Here is a 17,353-nt window from a genome sequence, read left to right as displayed (position 1 = left end):
GCTGATTCTTTAAAATAAAATTTTTATAAAAAAGGTTACTCGAAAGTACGTTTATTCTATTTTGATAAAATCAAAAAATTGTAGTACTACTTTTGTTAAATATTTTAAATAATGGATTAGTTAGGTCAAAACTTTAGAAAATTCCTCTAATAATCATTTCTTTTTTCTAAAATGACATAATAATATGTTTGTACTCTCCCATTGAAATTGTGACATTTATCATCTTTTAAGCATAGCAAAATTAAGTGAATTATGTTAATCAATTTAATTAAGTTGTTCGTCTATTATAACAACGAAGGTAGTTGAATAACTCCATTTGAGATTTGCTCCATCTCCGAAAGTACCAATGGGATATTCATTAAAATTATTATTATCTTGTTATTTCACCGCTTTATTTCGGAGATAATATCTCAAATGGTCACTCAACTTTGGATTATTTTCTCAGAAAGTCACTTAACTTTGGTTTTTAACTTAAAAGTCACTCAACTATAAGTCTTTTTTTCAGAAAGTCACCCAACTTTGGTTTTTAACTCAAAAGTCACTCAACTATGAGTGTTTCACTTACAAAGTCACTCAACTATGAATGTTTTACTTACAAAGTTACTCAATCTATTTAATTATTATTTTTTCATTAAAATTTACAAAGATGAAATTTTTATTTCTTACTAAAATTTTCAAAAATAAAAAGATATTCATTTAAAATTTTGAATTAAACTATATAAATCTTATATTGGTAAATAAACTTTCCTATTTTAAGATCCAATGCATTTTGTTGCAAACATGTGATTAATATCTTCTTGCAAGAACATGACACTATAAATAACTACAAGTAAAATATATCAACAATAAATATCTCCATATGTGGCTATATAAAAAATCCTATTAATCTAAATAAATTTAAAAAAAATTATCCAAATTTCATGACTTCAAGTAATTAATGTTTTGAGTAACACTTGTACAGAAGTTAAATGCTTATATTTTAGATTTTAATACTCTCAATTAATATTAATGAGTTGTTATACGTAATTACTCATCATTTAGATAACATAATAAAATATGTTTTGAATGACTACAATTTCATCACAATTGCATAATATATTATGCCTAAACAAACAATCATACTTGCAATTGTCACCGGCTTGGCCTTGTGTTGTAAAAAAATAAAATCTTTGAAACAATAACGGTGAATTAGGATTATAAAAAAAAATGAAATGAGAAAATTGACTAAGATTTAATAATGTTCACTAGACAAGTATTTGTTTTGAAACCTGCCTAATTATTATTGAAGACAAGAAGCTCACTAGCTCTAACCTAATTTACCGATATATAAGATTCAAAAAACATACAAAAAAAATTAAGTTATATACATGGATAGCATTATCAATTTTTTAATATTATATTATTAGTATATAAGTATGTTATGCTATATTATTTATTACTAATTTTTCTAGGTTGAAAACTATTGAATTACTTGTCATTACTTTTTAAGTGACATATTTATAACATGTTCTCTATAATTTTATGAGTAGAATTTAAATACTTTTTAAGTGGTATGATTTAAAGATATTTTGCACTGATCATACATAAAAATTAGGGAAAACTTAAAATTTAAAGTTTAAATTGATAACCAAATAAAAAATAATTTTTCAAGCCAACTCATTTTTGTTTAGGGTTTAAGCTCTCAACACAAGGAGATAGACAAAATTAGTTTATGTGGGAAGAAAATAATATGGGAGACATGGGAACAGTGCCCACGTTCACCTCATATCTTACTCTTTTTCTCTTTATTTAATTTCATATATATATATATTAGAGAAAAAGCTACATATTAGATAAAATTCAATAATTTTGATTTAAAATCTTATATTCAAAATTTATTAACTCAAAACACTGTTTTGTGGAACTCAATAGTTTTAGTTAAAATATAATATTTGTGTTCTTAAAATTCAGAATTCATATTAAGCTCAAAATATATTTTAATGAAATTGTGTTAAAAGAAGTTTACTTAATATGTATAAATAATTTATTCAAACAAACTGTCTTTCTAAGAATTCATATAGTACCATAAACTTAAAAATCTGACTCTGCTTTAAATATGTAAGTATGCAAGTGAGCCTCTTGACAAAATGTTTTGTGTATGCAATCGAGGAATAAAAAATATACTTTCCTCTCTTGTGATTCTCCATAAATACACTAACATCAATACCCTAGTCCCTCTCTTTCTCCAATCAACCCATTGTCTCATTGCTTAGCTTTTCTTTAGTACTTTGTGAGTCTTGAAGGTTGTGTTTTTATGTGATCATGGTAAGTTCTTCTTCTATTTCATTCATCAAATCTACTTTTATGTGTTGTTAGACATTTCTATGTTAGAAATTGTTGTGTTATTACCTTATAAGTGATCGATTGATTGTGTAAATGTTATTTATATCGCGATAACATCTAAATTGTGTTATGGTATGTTGATATTTAGGGAATTCAAAAGCCAACATGGTTGGAAGCTCTCTACAGAGAAAAATTCTTTGCTCCATGTTCAATTCATGAGAGTGCAAAGAAGAATGAGAAGAATATTTGTTGTTTAGATTGTTGCACAAGTATTTGCCCTCATTGTGTGATGGCACATCGTTTCCATAGACTTATTCAAATTCGACGTTATGTGTACCATGATGTTGTTCGACTTGAGGACCTAGAGAAGCTCATAGATTGCTCAAACGTTCAGGTAAATATTAAAGTCTGTAATCATCTCATCAGTTTAGCTGAAAGAATATATGCAATCATTTCTTTTAATTTGGTTCATAATTCTATTAGGCCTACACAATAAATAGTGCTAAGGTGATTTTCATCAAGAAAAGACCTCAAAATAGGCAATTCAAAGGATCTGGAAATTATTGCACTTCTTGTGATAGAAGCCTTCAAGAACCCTTTATTCATTGCTCTCTAGGATGCAAGGTAATTGATATAATATTCTCTTTAAACTTTGTAACATGTTTTACTTATATATTTTCTATTACAAACCATAATTCATATCTCATAATTGAATTATGTTTTATGCACCTATACGATACAAAAGGAGGTGAATCGAGTTATATATAATATTCGTGAACCACTAAAGTTTGTCTAAGCTTTTACTCAACTTGCACAAACTAGTCGATGAAACATGTTTTTGTTACGTTTCTGACTAGTTAGTGCAAGTAAAGGGTAAAAAAGTATAAACATACAATTTTTTACGTGAAAAACACTCCAACTCGAAAATGTAAAAATATTAAAATTAGTATCATGTACAATAAGTCTCATAATAGTTCATGTACACAAAATTCTATTGAGTGACAATATTAATTTTTGAATTTCATTGATGATTAGGTGGATTTTGTGCTAAACCACTACAATGACATTTCTCCATTCTTAAAGAGATGTACAACTTTACAACTTGGTCCGGACTTCTTTATCCCTCATGACATGGCTGATTATGACACGGCTAACGAGACAGCCCAATCGACGATCGTGGACAACGATGAGCCCTGGGGCTCATCGTTGACGTCTGGATCGTCGTCGGGATCGGAGAACATGATGTTGATGAGTACTACTAATAATTTTCCATGCGTGAGGAAGAAAAGAAGTGGATTATATGTGTGTGGAAGAATTACAATCAATAGTTATAATAAAAACATAAGTGATGAAGACATGGCTACTAGCATGAGTAGAAGAAAAGGGATTCCTCATAGGTCACCTTTGTGTTAGAATTTAATAATTTTAGTACAATTATTTCACATTTTTACTTTGACCAACTTTCAAATTTAGAAATTTTTAATTATTCTTGGCTCACTGCTCATGACACCCCACCCCCTAATCACACATACACACACAATTTTTGGGATTAATTAATTACTTGGTCGGGGTGTTTTGTCTTAATGGCATCACGTGACTCTAGGTTATTATATGTTTTTTTTTTATATAATTTGTATAAGATGATTTTATATTTCTACAAGGACATAATAATAGTGCTAAGTTTAGGAATTCGAAGGGATTCTTTTGTTAAACTTGATTTATTTACATGCAAGTTGTTGTACTAGTACCACATGAAGGCACCATTTAAATAGTTATTCGTTCACCACTAAAATCATGCTTAGAGATTATTTCAAGTTCGAATATAAAAAAAAAATTGATAAAAAATGTTTATTTTTTATAATGGCTTTAAATAGTATGAATCCGACTTAGTCAAGACCTTAGAGTATGAAACATCAGTTGAAAACCGGAAAAAAAAAAAAAAAGATAAAGAAGTTAATTGTTCAGTAAAATAAGAATTTTGTATACTACGTAGCTTGTAATTAAAATAATAATCAATAAATATATATCTTAATAAACAAAAGTATTAACAAAAAGTTTAAACATGGTACGTAGAGCACTTAAAAAAATGCAAAATTATCATGTCAAAGTATGATCTTTGTCACTCTCTCGTGCTAAAGTTTGAAAATTGAAGAATAATAATTTTCAATTGTACCATCATTTGTTTGACTTGGATTTGGCTCCCCTCCATTACCCCTTCCCTCCATTTCGTCAAGTGCATCTCTAGATGAGAGACATGTGTCTTATTTAAAGTTTAAAGGTCAAAATTATATTATATTAACAAATATCATAGTCATAGTTAAGTCAACTAATTTTAGAAAACTACTCTCTAAATTTGGTAAAAATTACAATATATTTCATACAAAATTTGATATTTATTAATATCATTAATTTCATCTTATATTTTTATATTTCAATATTAAAATTGTACAACATGAAACATTTATATTTAATGTGATAAATAATAATCTTCAAAAACATTTGCATTTAAAACAATATTTTCTTTTATTTCAAAATAAAAAGATAAAAGAATATTTTTTTTAAAACGTATATGTTTTCCCTTCAAACGTACAATAGCCACATTTTCTCCTTGAAATAATTTTGGTATCGTTTAATTCTTAAAATCTTTTGTCTTTTTATTTTTGTTTTGTGTTCTTTTTCTTTCTTTTTTTTCAACATTGATAATTCTTTACTTTTCTTTTTGTTTCTCAACATAGTATAATATTTGAAGAATAAAGTTTACTAGTACAAAATATTATTTATTTGATTTTCACCTTAAACATTATACAATTTAATATTTAAGTATAAAAATATAAGATGAAATTTATGATATTAATAAATATCCAATTTTGTATGGAATATATTGTAATTCTTACCAAATTTGGAGAGTAGTTTTCTAAAATTAGTTGACATAACTATGATTATGATATTTATTAATATAATTTAATATTGACCTTTAAACTTTTAAATAAGACACACGTCTCTCGTCTAGAGGTGCACTTGACGAAATGGATGGAAGGGATAATGGAGGGGAACCGAATCCGTTTGACTTTGACCCTATAAAAACAGACTCACTATTTTATTTTACGTGTAATTATTACCCTACTATATAAAAAAAAAATTAACCAGCAAACAAAATTATCCTGTTAAATATTTTACTGTAAATAATATCTTATAAAATAGAACGTAGGGACTATAATATAAGTGTAATTAGCTTAAATCGTGGAGCAAGAATAACAAATTATGTATCTTAACACAGTCGGGGTAGGAATTCATCCGAACCCTCTTCGACGAAAAATTATATTATATATGATTAAAATTACTTCTCATGTAATTCTAATAGATATTGAATCTCCTTCGACTAATTCATGATCATGTGTTTACTTCTTTAGATTTTTAACCTCTTTAGTATAAATTTTGACTCCACTACTAAATGTAACCATATTTAAATTAAAAAGAAGAAAGGGTAAAAGTTAATATTTTACATTAGTGTTTATTATTGACCAGTCAACTGAACAACCATTATATATATGGTCCAATCATCTTATTGAGTTGAAGTTAAAAAATTATAATCATGTTAGGTATAAGTTAATTATAGATAAAATTATATTATTGGGACAGAAACTATGCTATTTTTTGAGAAAATAAATGTTTTGAATAGGGGTTTAAGCATAGTGTCTCTACTTACATGAGATCTAATAATACATGTGTTCAATAAGTCATTTTATTGATTTCATTAAGTTTCAATTCATTTCATATTGTACATCCATAAGCACATTCCGAGAACACGATTATCCTTGAATGAGTTCTGACTAGCTACAAAACGTTACGATGCCTCACATTCCTCATGTTCATCCTCGAATGTCGAATTTAATTGTTCTTGATTGTCAAATGATATTTGGCCTTGTACATATCAAAAGGAGTAAAAAGGAAATGGGGATTTGGTTGACTCGATTATCCTCAAATGAGTCCTGACTAGCTAAAAAACGTTACGATGCCTCACATTCCTCCTTCGTATATGATATCCGTCCTCGAATGTCGGATTCAATTGTTCTTGAGTGTCAAAAAGATATTTGGCTCCGTATAATATATATCAGAAGGAGGAGTAAAAAAGAAATGTGGATTTGGTTGAGAAAAAAATTTGGACCATTTCTCGATTTGTGCGTGTCATCCTTGCGCAGGGGCCATGCTAATCTTCTCTGTATCGTTCCAATTTTATCGGATGTCCCCGAAGGGACAATTATAGATGTTAATGTTACGCAATATAAATAAAACAAAGAAGCTTTCTTCAGCCGATGTGGGGAAAATAGCTTTCTAGTTGAGTATTTTTCAACTGCATGGGCCTGGATCTGAATGGAACCCAATTGGGCCTGGACTTAATATTAATGGGCCGACCTTCTTAGTAGAACACACATTGGATTGGTGATCCATCGATTTGGCGAAAAACAAGAATAAAATTATCGGAAAATTTTCATAAGTAGTGAGATTAGTCTTCATTTTTGTTTGTTTTTTTCAAAATTTAGTAATATTTTTTCATATACATTGTATGCACGCGCAAGTAGTATCAATGTATATACACTGATAGCATAAACACAAAAAACTTCGTCTTTTTCGTTGACAACTTAAGTTTTCCCTCAATGCTATCTATTGACTGTTCTCAGTTTAAGTGGTTAAGCGAGTGACTAATTAGGTTAATTCATCAAAAGAGAACTCCTAATTGTTGGTCTTTAACAAAAATAAATGTTGGAATAATCATTTTGTATAATAACTATACATAATAATCCATAATGAAGATGGCCCATTTACACGCATGATTGTTTCCACTTCACGAAAGGTTGTTCACGTTGGCTAACTTAGAATAGTTTTGGAGGCGGGAGATCTTGAACTTTCGACCACGCTTACTCTGTGAATATAACGATATTCAATATCGTATAATTGTCAAGGGGGCGTTAGGAAATAGGGATAACCTCTAATCCTCAAAAAAAAATTACAGAGGCGAATTCAGAATTTGAATATGCCAAATTCTTATTAACCTTTTCAAGATTTTACCACAGCTCTTCTAATGTATTGATTTCAATACCCATTAGTTATGCTTATTTAGTGAATTTTTAACGCATACAATTTAAATGAAATTAATTATTCATGAAGCTTGAAATTTATATATATAATAATACTTATATAATAGAGGATAAACCACAAAATAAAATAGTCTTCCATGAATGAATGGCCTGCACGTCAAATAATTCTATGTACAATATATAACTAAAACCGAAAAAAAAAAATTATATATATATATATATATTTATCACAAAGTAAAACACAAGTTACAAATTGCAACGAACTCAATTTCTCATATAATAACTTAATTAGGTATTATCCTAGAGAGTTTACGTTTGTTGTTGAAATCATTCAAAATAAAGAATAAATTTAAATTTCTGTGACAATAATTATTATTAATTGAATGATCGAGAAATCAATTACTAGCATATTGATGAATTTTAGAAAAGAAACAAATAAAGCAATTTCACATCGAATTCTCAACCTTAATTTGTCATATCATCGATCATAATTAAGACATTTTCTTAGGTCATACGATACTTCTAGGTTAATCGTGGAAGACTTGTAGTGGCTTGTGGACTAATAAGTAATTAATTGAAGTCCCAATCATTAGTCAAAATCAATCCATTTTTTTATCAACTAATTAAACTCCAACTTAATTACCTTATCTTACTCTAAAAGGACACCTGTTAATTTTTCTAGTGAATATTTATTGGGAGATAGATATTTAAATTGATGCATTTTGATCACTTGATTCTTGGTAAATTCTGATTTTGAGTTTTGTGATATCTGACTAAGTAAATTTAACATTTGAATAATAAATATGGGGATAAGGGTCTGAAAAATATTTCAACTTTAGTCGGATTTGTTGTTGCGATACTGAACTTTCATGAGGACCTATTACCTCCCTAGACTATTTAATACCGTATTTTAAACATATATATTTGCCCACGTGGACATAAAAAATAATGCAAAATTATAAATAGTAATGTGTCCACGTGGGTACATATATACCTTTAAAATACACTATTAAATAGTTCAGGAGGTAAAAAATACGATATTAAATAGTCTAGGGAGGTAATAGGTCCTCATGAAAGTTCAGTAACGCAACAACAAATTCTACCAAAGTTGGGGTATTTTTCAGACCCCTATCCCATAAATATATGAGTTTTTAGTCCTTTTATGCAGGAATCTTAACTATTTTAAACTTAAATATTATCCTAATAAAAAAGAAAGTAAATTCGATTTTGCATATTGTAGGGTTCATTTTATCGGACAAGCTCATATGTTGAACCTGATACCACTTTTGTTATGACATATTTGATTTGTCTTCAATTTTCGTTTGTTATTGTCTAATACGCCCTGGTATCAAATTTGAATGTTAACTCATATATTGTCCTCAACTATATGTCATCTGTCATGAACACCACATAATAAATTAGATAGAAACTTTCTAAATACCTTCAAAAAGTAAACCAATTCCAAACTATATAAAGTTGTATAACTTTATAACAAAGAGCATAACTATCCACTACAATGAGTCATAATGACTCATATGTTCATTAGATTTATACTTCAAAAAATTGGAAAGTTTCAAAATTGAAAAAATAAATAAATAAATTGTCAATGCTCAAAGGGACTACAAGGATTAAATCATTTCTCTTTTAGTAAATAATTGAGTCGAACTTTTTCAAACTTTAAGCTAAGAACTAAGAAGCATCCTATAACCTTTATGAATTATGAAGTCCCCACATTTCAAAACTTTAATCTTTTAAATAATGGCATTGATAATCTTTTAAAAACTTTATCAAGTATAGTTTCTTCACTACTATATATGTTTTTTATGTTCATTTTTATATATATTTTTATTTGAGTTAGGAGTCTATTTAAAATAACATTTTTATTTTCACAAGATAAAAATAAGATTCATACACCACTCTTTTCGAGCTTCACTTATGAGATTATATTGAGTATATATGTTGTTATTATTGTTATATATATTTTGTCCATAAACTCCACTTATGAAATTATATTGAGCATATATATTGTTATTATTGTTATATATATTCTGTCCATTTTAAGTTTTATATGCTATTAAAAAATTTGATACACTTATTAAAAATTACTTAATCATAGTAGTTGTTTAACTAATTAGTAGTAATTTGCATCTTCTCTTAAAACGAGTAATGAATATTTAATTATAGATTTCGTAGAAAACTCTATAGATCATTTAATGGAGCAAGGTTATATATGAAAAAAAAATTATTTCTTCCTAATTTTCTAAAGCTACACTCATTTTAATTTTGTAGGAGTTCAATTAACTAAGCATGTTTTTTTCTTATTAATATTATTATAGGCTTTTGGGACTTGAATACACAGTCTCAAAGAATTTTCTTAACACCTTAACCACTAGACTAAACTTTTAACTTGTGCCAAGAGGTGTCAATACTTATATATATATATTTATTAAACCAAAAGTTCACCTATAATTTTTCAACGAAGGGGTGTCGCTTGACACCCTTGGCTAAGGGTGGGTCCGCCCCTGGGTAGAGGGGGGGGTTGAAATTAGTCATACTTGTTCATAATGAATATAACAAAGGTTACCAATGTAATTAACTCAACAAAAAAGATTTCTACATAACCTTCAACCTCTAGAATCATTGAACTTGTTTGCTTGAATAACAAGAGCAAACCACCTCTTTTTTTCCTCTTTTAATTTCATTTCACATTCTTAAACCCCCAAAAAAAAATTGAACTTTTTATTTTTATTTTCTTAAAATACAAATCCCCATGGCTTCATCAAATTCTCAACCACCAAAAAGAATATGTTATTGTTCTCCTACTACTCATCCTGGTTCTTTTAGGTGTAAGTTTCATAAAAATGGACAAAAATCATCATATTCAAGAAGATCATCAAGTTATTGGGAATTAGCTAAAATTGCAAAGGCTAAATCTTTAAAAGTTTTTCTACTTCAAATAATCAAGCCTTCAAGTCATGATCTTCAAAGGAGAAGAAATTTTCAGCCTAAACCATCCAGGTTTATTGGATCAATTAATAATATTAATCAAGAACATGGGGTTATTGTTTCTTGAATTTCTTTTTTTTTAATTTTTGTTAATTATTAGAATGTTTAAACTCCCATAAAGTGGTAAATGGACTATGTCACTAATATGTATATATGAGGACCTTTTTATGTTGTTATTAAATTTTATAACGGTGGTTTGTTCAGATATTTTTTTGTTGCTATAACGAAATGGTGTTATAAATACATATATTATGTAAAATATAAAGAATTGATTCTAAGAATGTTGATTATTATATTGAAATTATCATTTAAAGAATGATTGTTATAGAAGTTTACTCCTTAATCATGAGGATTATGATGAGAATGGTCATTAGTGAAGTTGGTTTGTGCTTTTCTCTTTTTAATTTTTGTTGTTCTTTTTTTTTTCTTTTCTGTTCTCCTCATACTCTCTGCTCCCACGTTCTTGTCAATTAAATGTTTGGTGTAATTCAGATTTTTTAAATGTAATTTAGATTATTGTTTTTTGGTAGGAAAGAGAAGAAAACTAAATATTAGATTAAGGATGTCTACATGGGAAGATCATATATGTAATTTTGATTTAGTTTGGCAAGAATGAAAAAAATAGAAAGATTTAGTTTAAGATGGTGGTTCGTTGAATTGTTGAATTTGTAGTTCGTAGAGAAATCAACGGCTTTTGATTCACGAGTTTTCTCTTGCTTCTTGTTAGAATTTTTGATGGCTACTCTATAACCCTAAATCTTAGCTTATACCTATATAAAGGATACTGTATTCCTTTGAAAAGACATCTCGAATATATTCTGTAAATTCATGAAATATTCATAAAGAGATCAAAATTCAAATCATCCTAGTTTGAGAAATACACCACTAACTCTCCTCGAATTATGGAAATCAAATCCAAATCATCCAAGTTCGAGAAATATGTCACTAACGGCCTTCGAATTATGGAGATAAAGTTCAAATCATTATAGTTCGAGAAATACGCCACTAACGACCCTCGAATTATGGAGATCAAGTCCAAATTAATCCAGATCGAGAAATATGCCACAAATGGCCCTCGAATCACATAAAATTCTTAAGAGAGAAGAATCTAGGGAGGAACGAAATTATATCATAATATTTGTTACGTTTCATTTTTTGAAAATCAAACTATTTAAATTTTAAGTGATTCAAGATGTTTTTTTAGGATAAATATAATTCAATGTCTTTAGATGATTTAATTTATAAAATAACCAATAAATGTACAAGTTTTGTATTTACACATATGAATAAACTAAATTATGAAATTTTAGTCTAGTGTTGTTGGGGTTTCCATTGTTGGAATCCCTCCAAAAATTAGCGTATGCCACTATTTGCAACGAACACACGGTATTCTTTGCTATATCTATGGGCTTTGCTATATGGGCTTGTCTCTTCCCATATGATTAAGAATGTTGGGCTTAAAATTTTTGGGCTATCCACATGAGCTTCACTTGTTTTCATTATTTAAAAAAATGAATTTTTTTCATAAAAGGTTATAGTATAGGTGTATATTACATAATATTGTTATTCATTAAAAGCTATAGTATAGGCGTAATTATATCACAAATAAAAGTTATAAAAGTATGTCTTAATTATATTGGGGACTATATTATATATTTTGGACTATATTGAAAGAAGTGATGATGCAGAGCAAGTTTGAATTTGTACTTATTATTATGTACATATGCATCTTCTTAATAATTTTTTTTGTTGTAACGTGGCTATTGAAATTGAAATCATGATAAATTTCTTGAGTTCATTGCACATTCATGAGCGATCACCGATCTGGTTGTTGACTTTTTAATACAAGTATCTTTGAACGATAAAAAAATATTAGATGAGTTATTTCTATCTATCCTAGCCTTGGTCGATAGAGTTACGTACCTTGTACCTGCTATTGATGGGAGGTGATATGTATCTCGTGAAATTAGTCAAAATGCCTATGAACTGACCCGAATACCATGGCTATCAGGAAAAAAACATATTGCCTAAACCATGATATCACCATTATAACTTTTGTTTTGATTTTGATAATCATTTTATCTGTTTCGAATTTCTACCTATTATTTTAATTAAAATATTCAAAATTAATTGATCACATCCGATATAAATTCCACACCAATATCATATCGTGTCTATATAAATATGGCACTGAAAATAAAGAGTCCCACAACTTACATGGTAGTACAAGGTTCTTAGGCAAATTCTAGTGGTTAATATTATCAAAATGATTGACAAATTTGTTAGCTTCAATAATGCTTTAATCTTCTTAGTCTAGTGACAAGTACTACCCAATACCATGCACTTTTGTCAAAAAGTAGAAAGCTAAGGCCAAACATTACTAAAGTCCAGGGGAAATTAATGAAGTGAAAATGAATGACTTGGTATAGAGAGTGTATTACTGAAATTTCAATCATGGTTTAGGAGAATACTTATATCTGTTAGGGTTTTGCCCTGATTTTCTTACCATAATTTAAGATTTATTTTTTCTTAAAGAAAAGACAAAACATTAACATAAATATTTTTACTTTTCCTGAAAGGAAAATATAATATTCTTTCATATTTGGTTTATTCTTTCCTTTTAGGAAAAAGTTTTGGAGTAGCTAGTTCTTTTCTAGTAGGAAAGGTTTTAGGACTCTATAAATATAGGTTTGTTCCTTCTAACACAATAACATCCACAATGTAGTCGTTTAGAGAGTTTTGTTTATGGGGAGATTTTCTCTCTACAGTTTCTATGCTTTTGATTAGTTTTTCATTATGTAGGCCAATTGGTCATATCCTACAATAATATATTTCTTTTAGTATAATTTTATGTGTTGTTTAATTTATACTCATATGATTTGCAATTATAAGCTTCCGCCCTAATCACCTTCAGAACCCAACAATATCTTATATAAAAATGTGAAAAATATTTTTTTTTCCTGTTATGTAATATATGAGAACGATTCATTATCTTCTTAGCATACTGAAATAAGAATATTCCAATCAAATTATCAAATGATATGAAATATCTACTCAGAATTAGAACCAAATAAATTCACACTATTATATAGTATAATATCTTTTTATGCCATATCTCTTCACATGAATGTGAAGATTTCTCAATATTCCCAACCATGAATAAGAGCCACAAACTCAACTTTTTCTACGTACTAACTAAAAAGGATAAATGTAAAAGAACAAACAAAAATGAATAACTTTTTTTATATTGTTTACAAATTTATTGCCAAAAATTCAAGTTCATGACATGTGATTTATTCTTTGACCATGCATTTGATCAAATTGTTCCAAACTATTGGAAGCCGTGAATTTCTCATGGCTTGTTTTCAAAGTAGTAGCAACCCATGTGAAATAAGCTCTTTTTTTGTGACCAAATGTCCAAATTCATGACCAAAGAATCTCAATACTGTTACTACTTGTTATGCTCTAATTGGTCCACATATTCTTTCAAAGGTTCTTGTCATACTTTGAAACACCCCCCACCCCCCCTTTTCCACCTAATGTAGTGTGGTTACAATTAATTTAGATGTGCATAGCGTAAAATATATTTAAGGATGAAACATTTTCTAATAGAATTTTATAGAATTTTTTTTCATATTAAAGATTCGAACCCAAATAATTAAAGATGGAGAGATTCTATTTGTTCCACCACAATCATTATTAATAGAGATAAGTATTGAAACACCTTTGAACTTGGCGTAAATTATTAGTTTCGTTCTCGAATTATTGACAGTCTTAAAAACATTCATCTACTTAACTAATTCAACTTAAATACACCATGAATCTGTCACATGGTATAACATGTGGTCTCAAACTCTTTTAGGAGCATGTAGTTCTTAATTAAAAGCCTAGAGAAATGTTGAAAACACCCTAAACTTAAAGGAAATTTTGAGGTGTATGTCACTCAATTTGCAAGATCAGTGGTGTATTTATGTTCAGTTAGTCAAGTAGAGGAGTGGTTTTAAGATTATCAATAGTTCAAAGACGAAATTAATTATTCACGTCAAATTTAGAAGTGTTTTTAATACTTCTCCCTTATTAAAAACTAATTATTCACGTCAAATTTAGAAGTGTTTTTAATACTTCTCCCTTATTAAAAACTAATTATTCACGTCAAATTTAGAAGTGTTTTTAATACTTCTCCCTTATTAAAAACTAATTATTCACGTCAAATTTAGAAGTGTTTTTAATACTTCTCCCTTATTAAAAACTAATTATTCACGTCAAATTTAGAAGTGTTTTTAATACTTCTCCCTTATTAAAAACTAATTATTCACGTCAAATTTAGAAGTGTTTTTAATACTTCTCCCTTATTAAAAACTAATTATTCACGTCAAATTTAGAAGTGTTTTTAATACTTCTCCCTTATTAAAAACTAATTATTCACGTCAAATTTAGAAGTGTTTTTAATACTTCTCCCTTATTAAAAACTAATTATTCACGTCAAATTTAGAAGTGTTTTTAATACTTCTCCCTTATTAAAAACTAATTATTCACGTCAAATTTAGAAGTGTTTTTAATACTTCTCCCTTATTAAAAACTAATTATTCACGTCAAATTTAGAAGTGTTTTTAATACTTCTCCCTTATTAAAAACTAATTATTCACGTCAAATTTAGAAGTGTTTTTAATACTTCTCCCTTATTAAAAACTAATTATTCACGTCAAATTTAGAAGTGTTTTTAATACTTCTCCCTTATTAAAAACTAATTATTCACGTCAAATTTAGAAGTGTTTTTAATACTTCTCCCTTATTAAAAACTAATTATTCACGTCAAATTTAGAAGTGTTTTTAATACTTCTCCCTTATTAAAAACTAATTATTCACGTCAAATTTAGAAGTGTTTTTAATACTTCTCCCTTAATAATATACTTTGAAAGGTTACAAAATGATTCTTTCTATATTATACAGCTAAAATACTTGGTAGAAGATTCTTTTCAAAGAAAATCTTAATTTGCTTCAATATAGGAGTTCCAATGTCCAATTGGCTGCTTAATTGCTCTACGCTTAAGAAGACTTGTTAACTAATATACACACTAATTGAAGTAACAAACAATTGATTAATGGACTAATTACAATTCAATATCTTTAAGTGATCTAATTTATAAAATAGTCAGAAAATATATAAATCTAGTGTTGTTTAAACATAAATATACATACTAAAATTATATATATAAATATGCATATCCTAATATACTAACATACATATAATATACATAAATAGTGTACATGTTTTGTATATTTAGAGTAGTCAAGTTTCCAATATATTCACACTATCAAAGGCTCAACCAAAGTTTGAATTAATTGTATTACTTATGATCTCAATATTGTAAATTTAATAGATTAACATAATATAACAATTTAGGTTCAACAAAAATTTTTAATTTAAAAATACTCCCTAAAGGACGTTACAAGGTCTTAAAATAAATTTGAATCCATGGATGTGTGTACTATATGGTTGAACTAGCTTGGAATATGCAATATTATTTTTCTAATGCATCTTCAAATTGTACTTGATTTGACTCTTCAAAATAAAATTACCTCTAACATTAATATATATATGCCACAAATTTAAGCTTCAATTGTTGACCCAACTTGGTCAACTCTCAACCTATAAGACTTGGTCACTTGTTCCCTCTAAGAATCTTCTTCATATATTTATTTTGTTTTGTTTCATTATTTCGATGAAAAAAACATAGTAGAACTTTTACCATTTCATTTCTCGATTTTCTGGAAGGAATGTTAGCTCTTCGATAGAATCAAGCTTTCCCACAACTGAAAATGGATCGAGGGATCGATTCGAGAAAGGAACTTTAAGGCGGGGAGGGGGTGAGAAAAAACTAGCTAATACATGAGCGTTAATATATAGATTTTTACCTCTTAGATATAATAAATCAACTCATATTCAGCTGAAGTTTATTACTAATTATCATGAGAGGAATTTACATAAATTTCACTAATTTATGAGCTAATTATGTAGATGCATTCTAGTTTGCAATATTACGTATCTTACCAGATTTTGGTGCATCCAGATACGTTCAGATACATGTATCTCGAATATATGGAATCAAAATTAGGTGTAATTTCTTCTGGATACATTATATTCAAGTGGATTCGCATGTATCTAGAATACATATTAAATCTCGTTCGCTTTCCTCGCATCTCTCCCATCTCACTCGGACTCTTTCATGTATCTGGCATCTCAAAAACATGTGAATCACTCCAGATACATACAAATACATGTATCTAGTGTGATTCACATGTATTTGGGATACATACGAATCTCATTCGCCTCCTCCCAAAATCTCGCCGCCTCTCTCTCTATTTTTATGTATCTGATAGCAAAAATACATGTATCTAAGTATATTTTCTTCAATATATGGTAAAAAAAAATTAATTAATAATAAGCCCTTAATAATATAATACGTAACATTTTGAAAGTATATGTATATAATAATAAAGTAGGTCTAATTATATAGTTTTTCCATATCAAAATCATTTTTTCCGAATCATGAGTGTATGGCAGCAGTCATTTATATATGTCTATATTGTATCATGGGAGAGGTGAATTATTTATTTATTTGCAATTGGTCGATTATATTTTTATTTTTTAATTTTAGTAGAGACGTGGATCTTCATGGACCTTTATAATACAACAAACATTTTAAAATATGATATTATTGTTACAAAACAAAAAAAAAATATAGAGGCATTTATTGTTCTAAAAACACTAAACATCTATCTTGAGGGATTATGGAGTAATTAATTGAAATTGGCGTGTACGTGAAGGAGTAATTAGCATCCAAATCTAAAAATACTTTTCTTAATCCATATGCATGCATGCCGTTTCTTCTAAGCTAATTATAGTTTGTTAGGTTTAGTGGGATTTG

At 28.0% G+C, this 17,353-nt stretch overlaps 1 protein-coding gene across 1 annotated transcript; it reads left to right on the top strand.

The window, feature by feature from the left end:
• The first annotated feature begins 2,225 nt into the window (after window positions 1-2,225).
• On the top strand, window positions 2,226-3,911 carry LOC102585868 (uncharacterized). Its single transcript, XM_006359453.2, has 4 exons — window positions 2,226-2,304; window positions 2,471-2,716; window positions 2,806-2,946; window positions 3,358-3,911. The coding sequence occupies exons 1-4, from the start codon at window positions 2,302-2,304 to the stop codon at window positions 3,733-3,735; spliced, it is 768 nt and encodes a 255-aa protein (XP_006359515.1). The 5' UTR covers window positions 2,226-2,301; the 3' UTR covers window positions 3,736-3,911.
• Window positions 3,912-17,353: the final 13,442 nt, after the last annotated feature.

The sequence above is a fragment of the Solanum tuberosum genome, unplaced genomic scaffold, assembly GCF_000226075.1.
Source record: "Solanum tuberosum cultivar DM 1-3 516 R44 unplaced genomic scaffold, SolTub_3.0 scf00300, whole genome shotgun sequence".
Lineage (NCBI taxonomy): Eukaryota > Viridiplantae > Streptophyta > Magnoliopsida > Solanales > Solanaceae > Solanum > Solanum tuberosum.
This window is presented reverse-complemented; position numbering and strand designations above follow the sequence as displayed.

Coding starts and splice junctions, on each gene's coding strand:
- LOC102585868 (XM_006359453.2), top strand. Junction 2,717..2,805: donor TAGATTGCTCAAACGTTCAG/GTAAATATTAAA, acceptor TAATTCTATTAG/GCCTACACAATAAATAGTGC. Junction 2,947..3,357: donor ATTGCTCTCTAGGATGCAAG/GTAATTGATATA, acceptor ATTGATGATTAG/GTGGATTTTGTGCTAAACCA.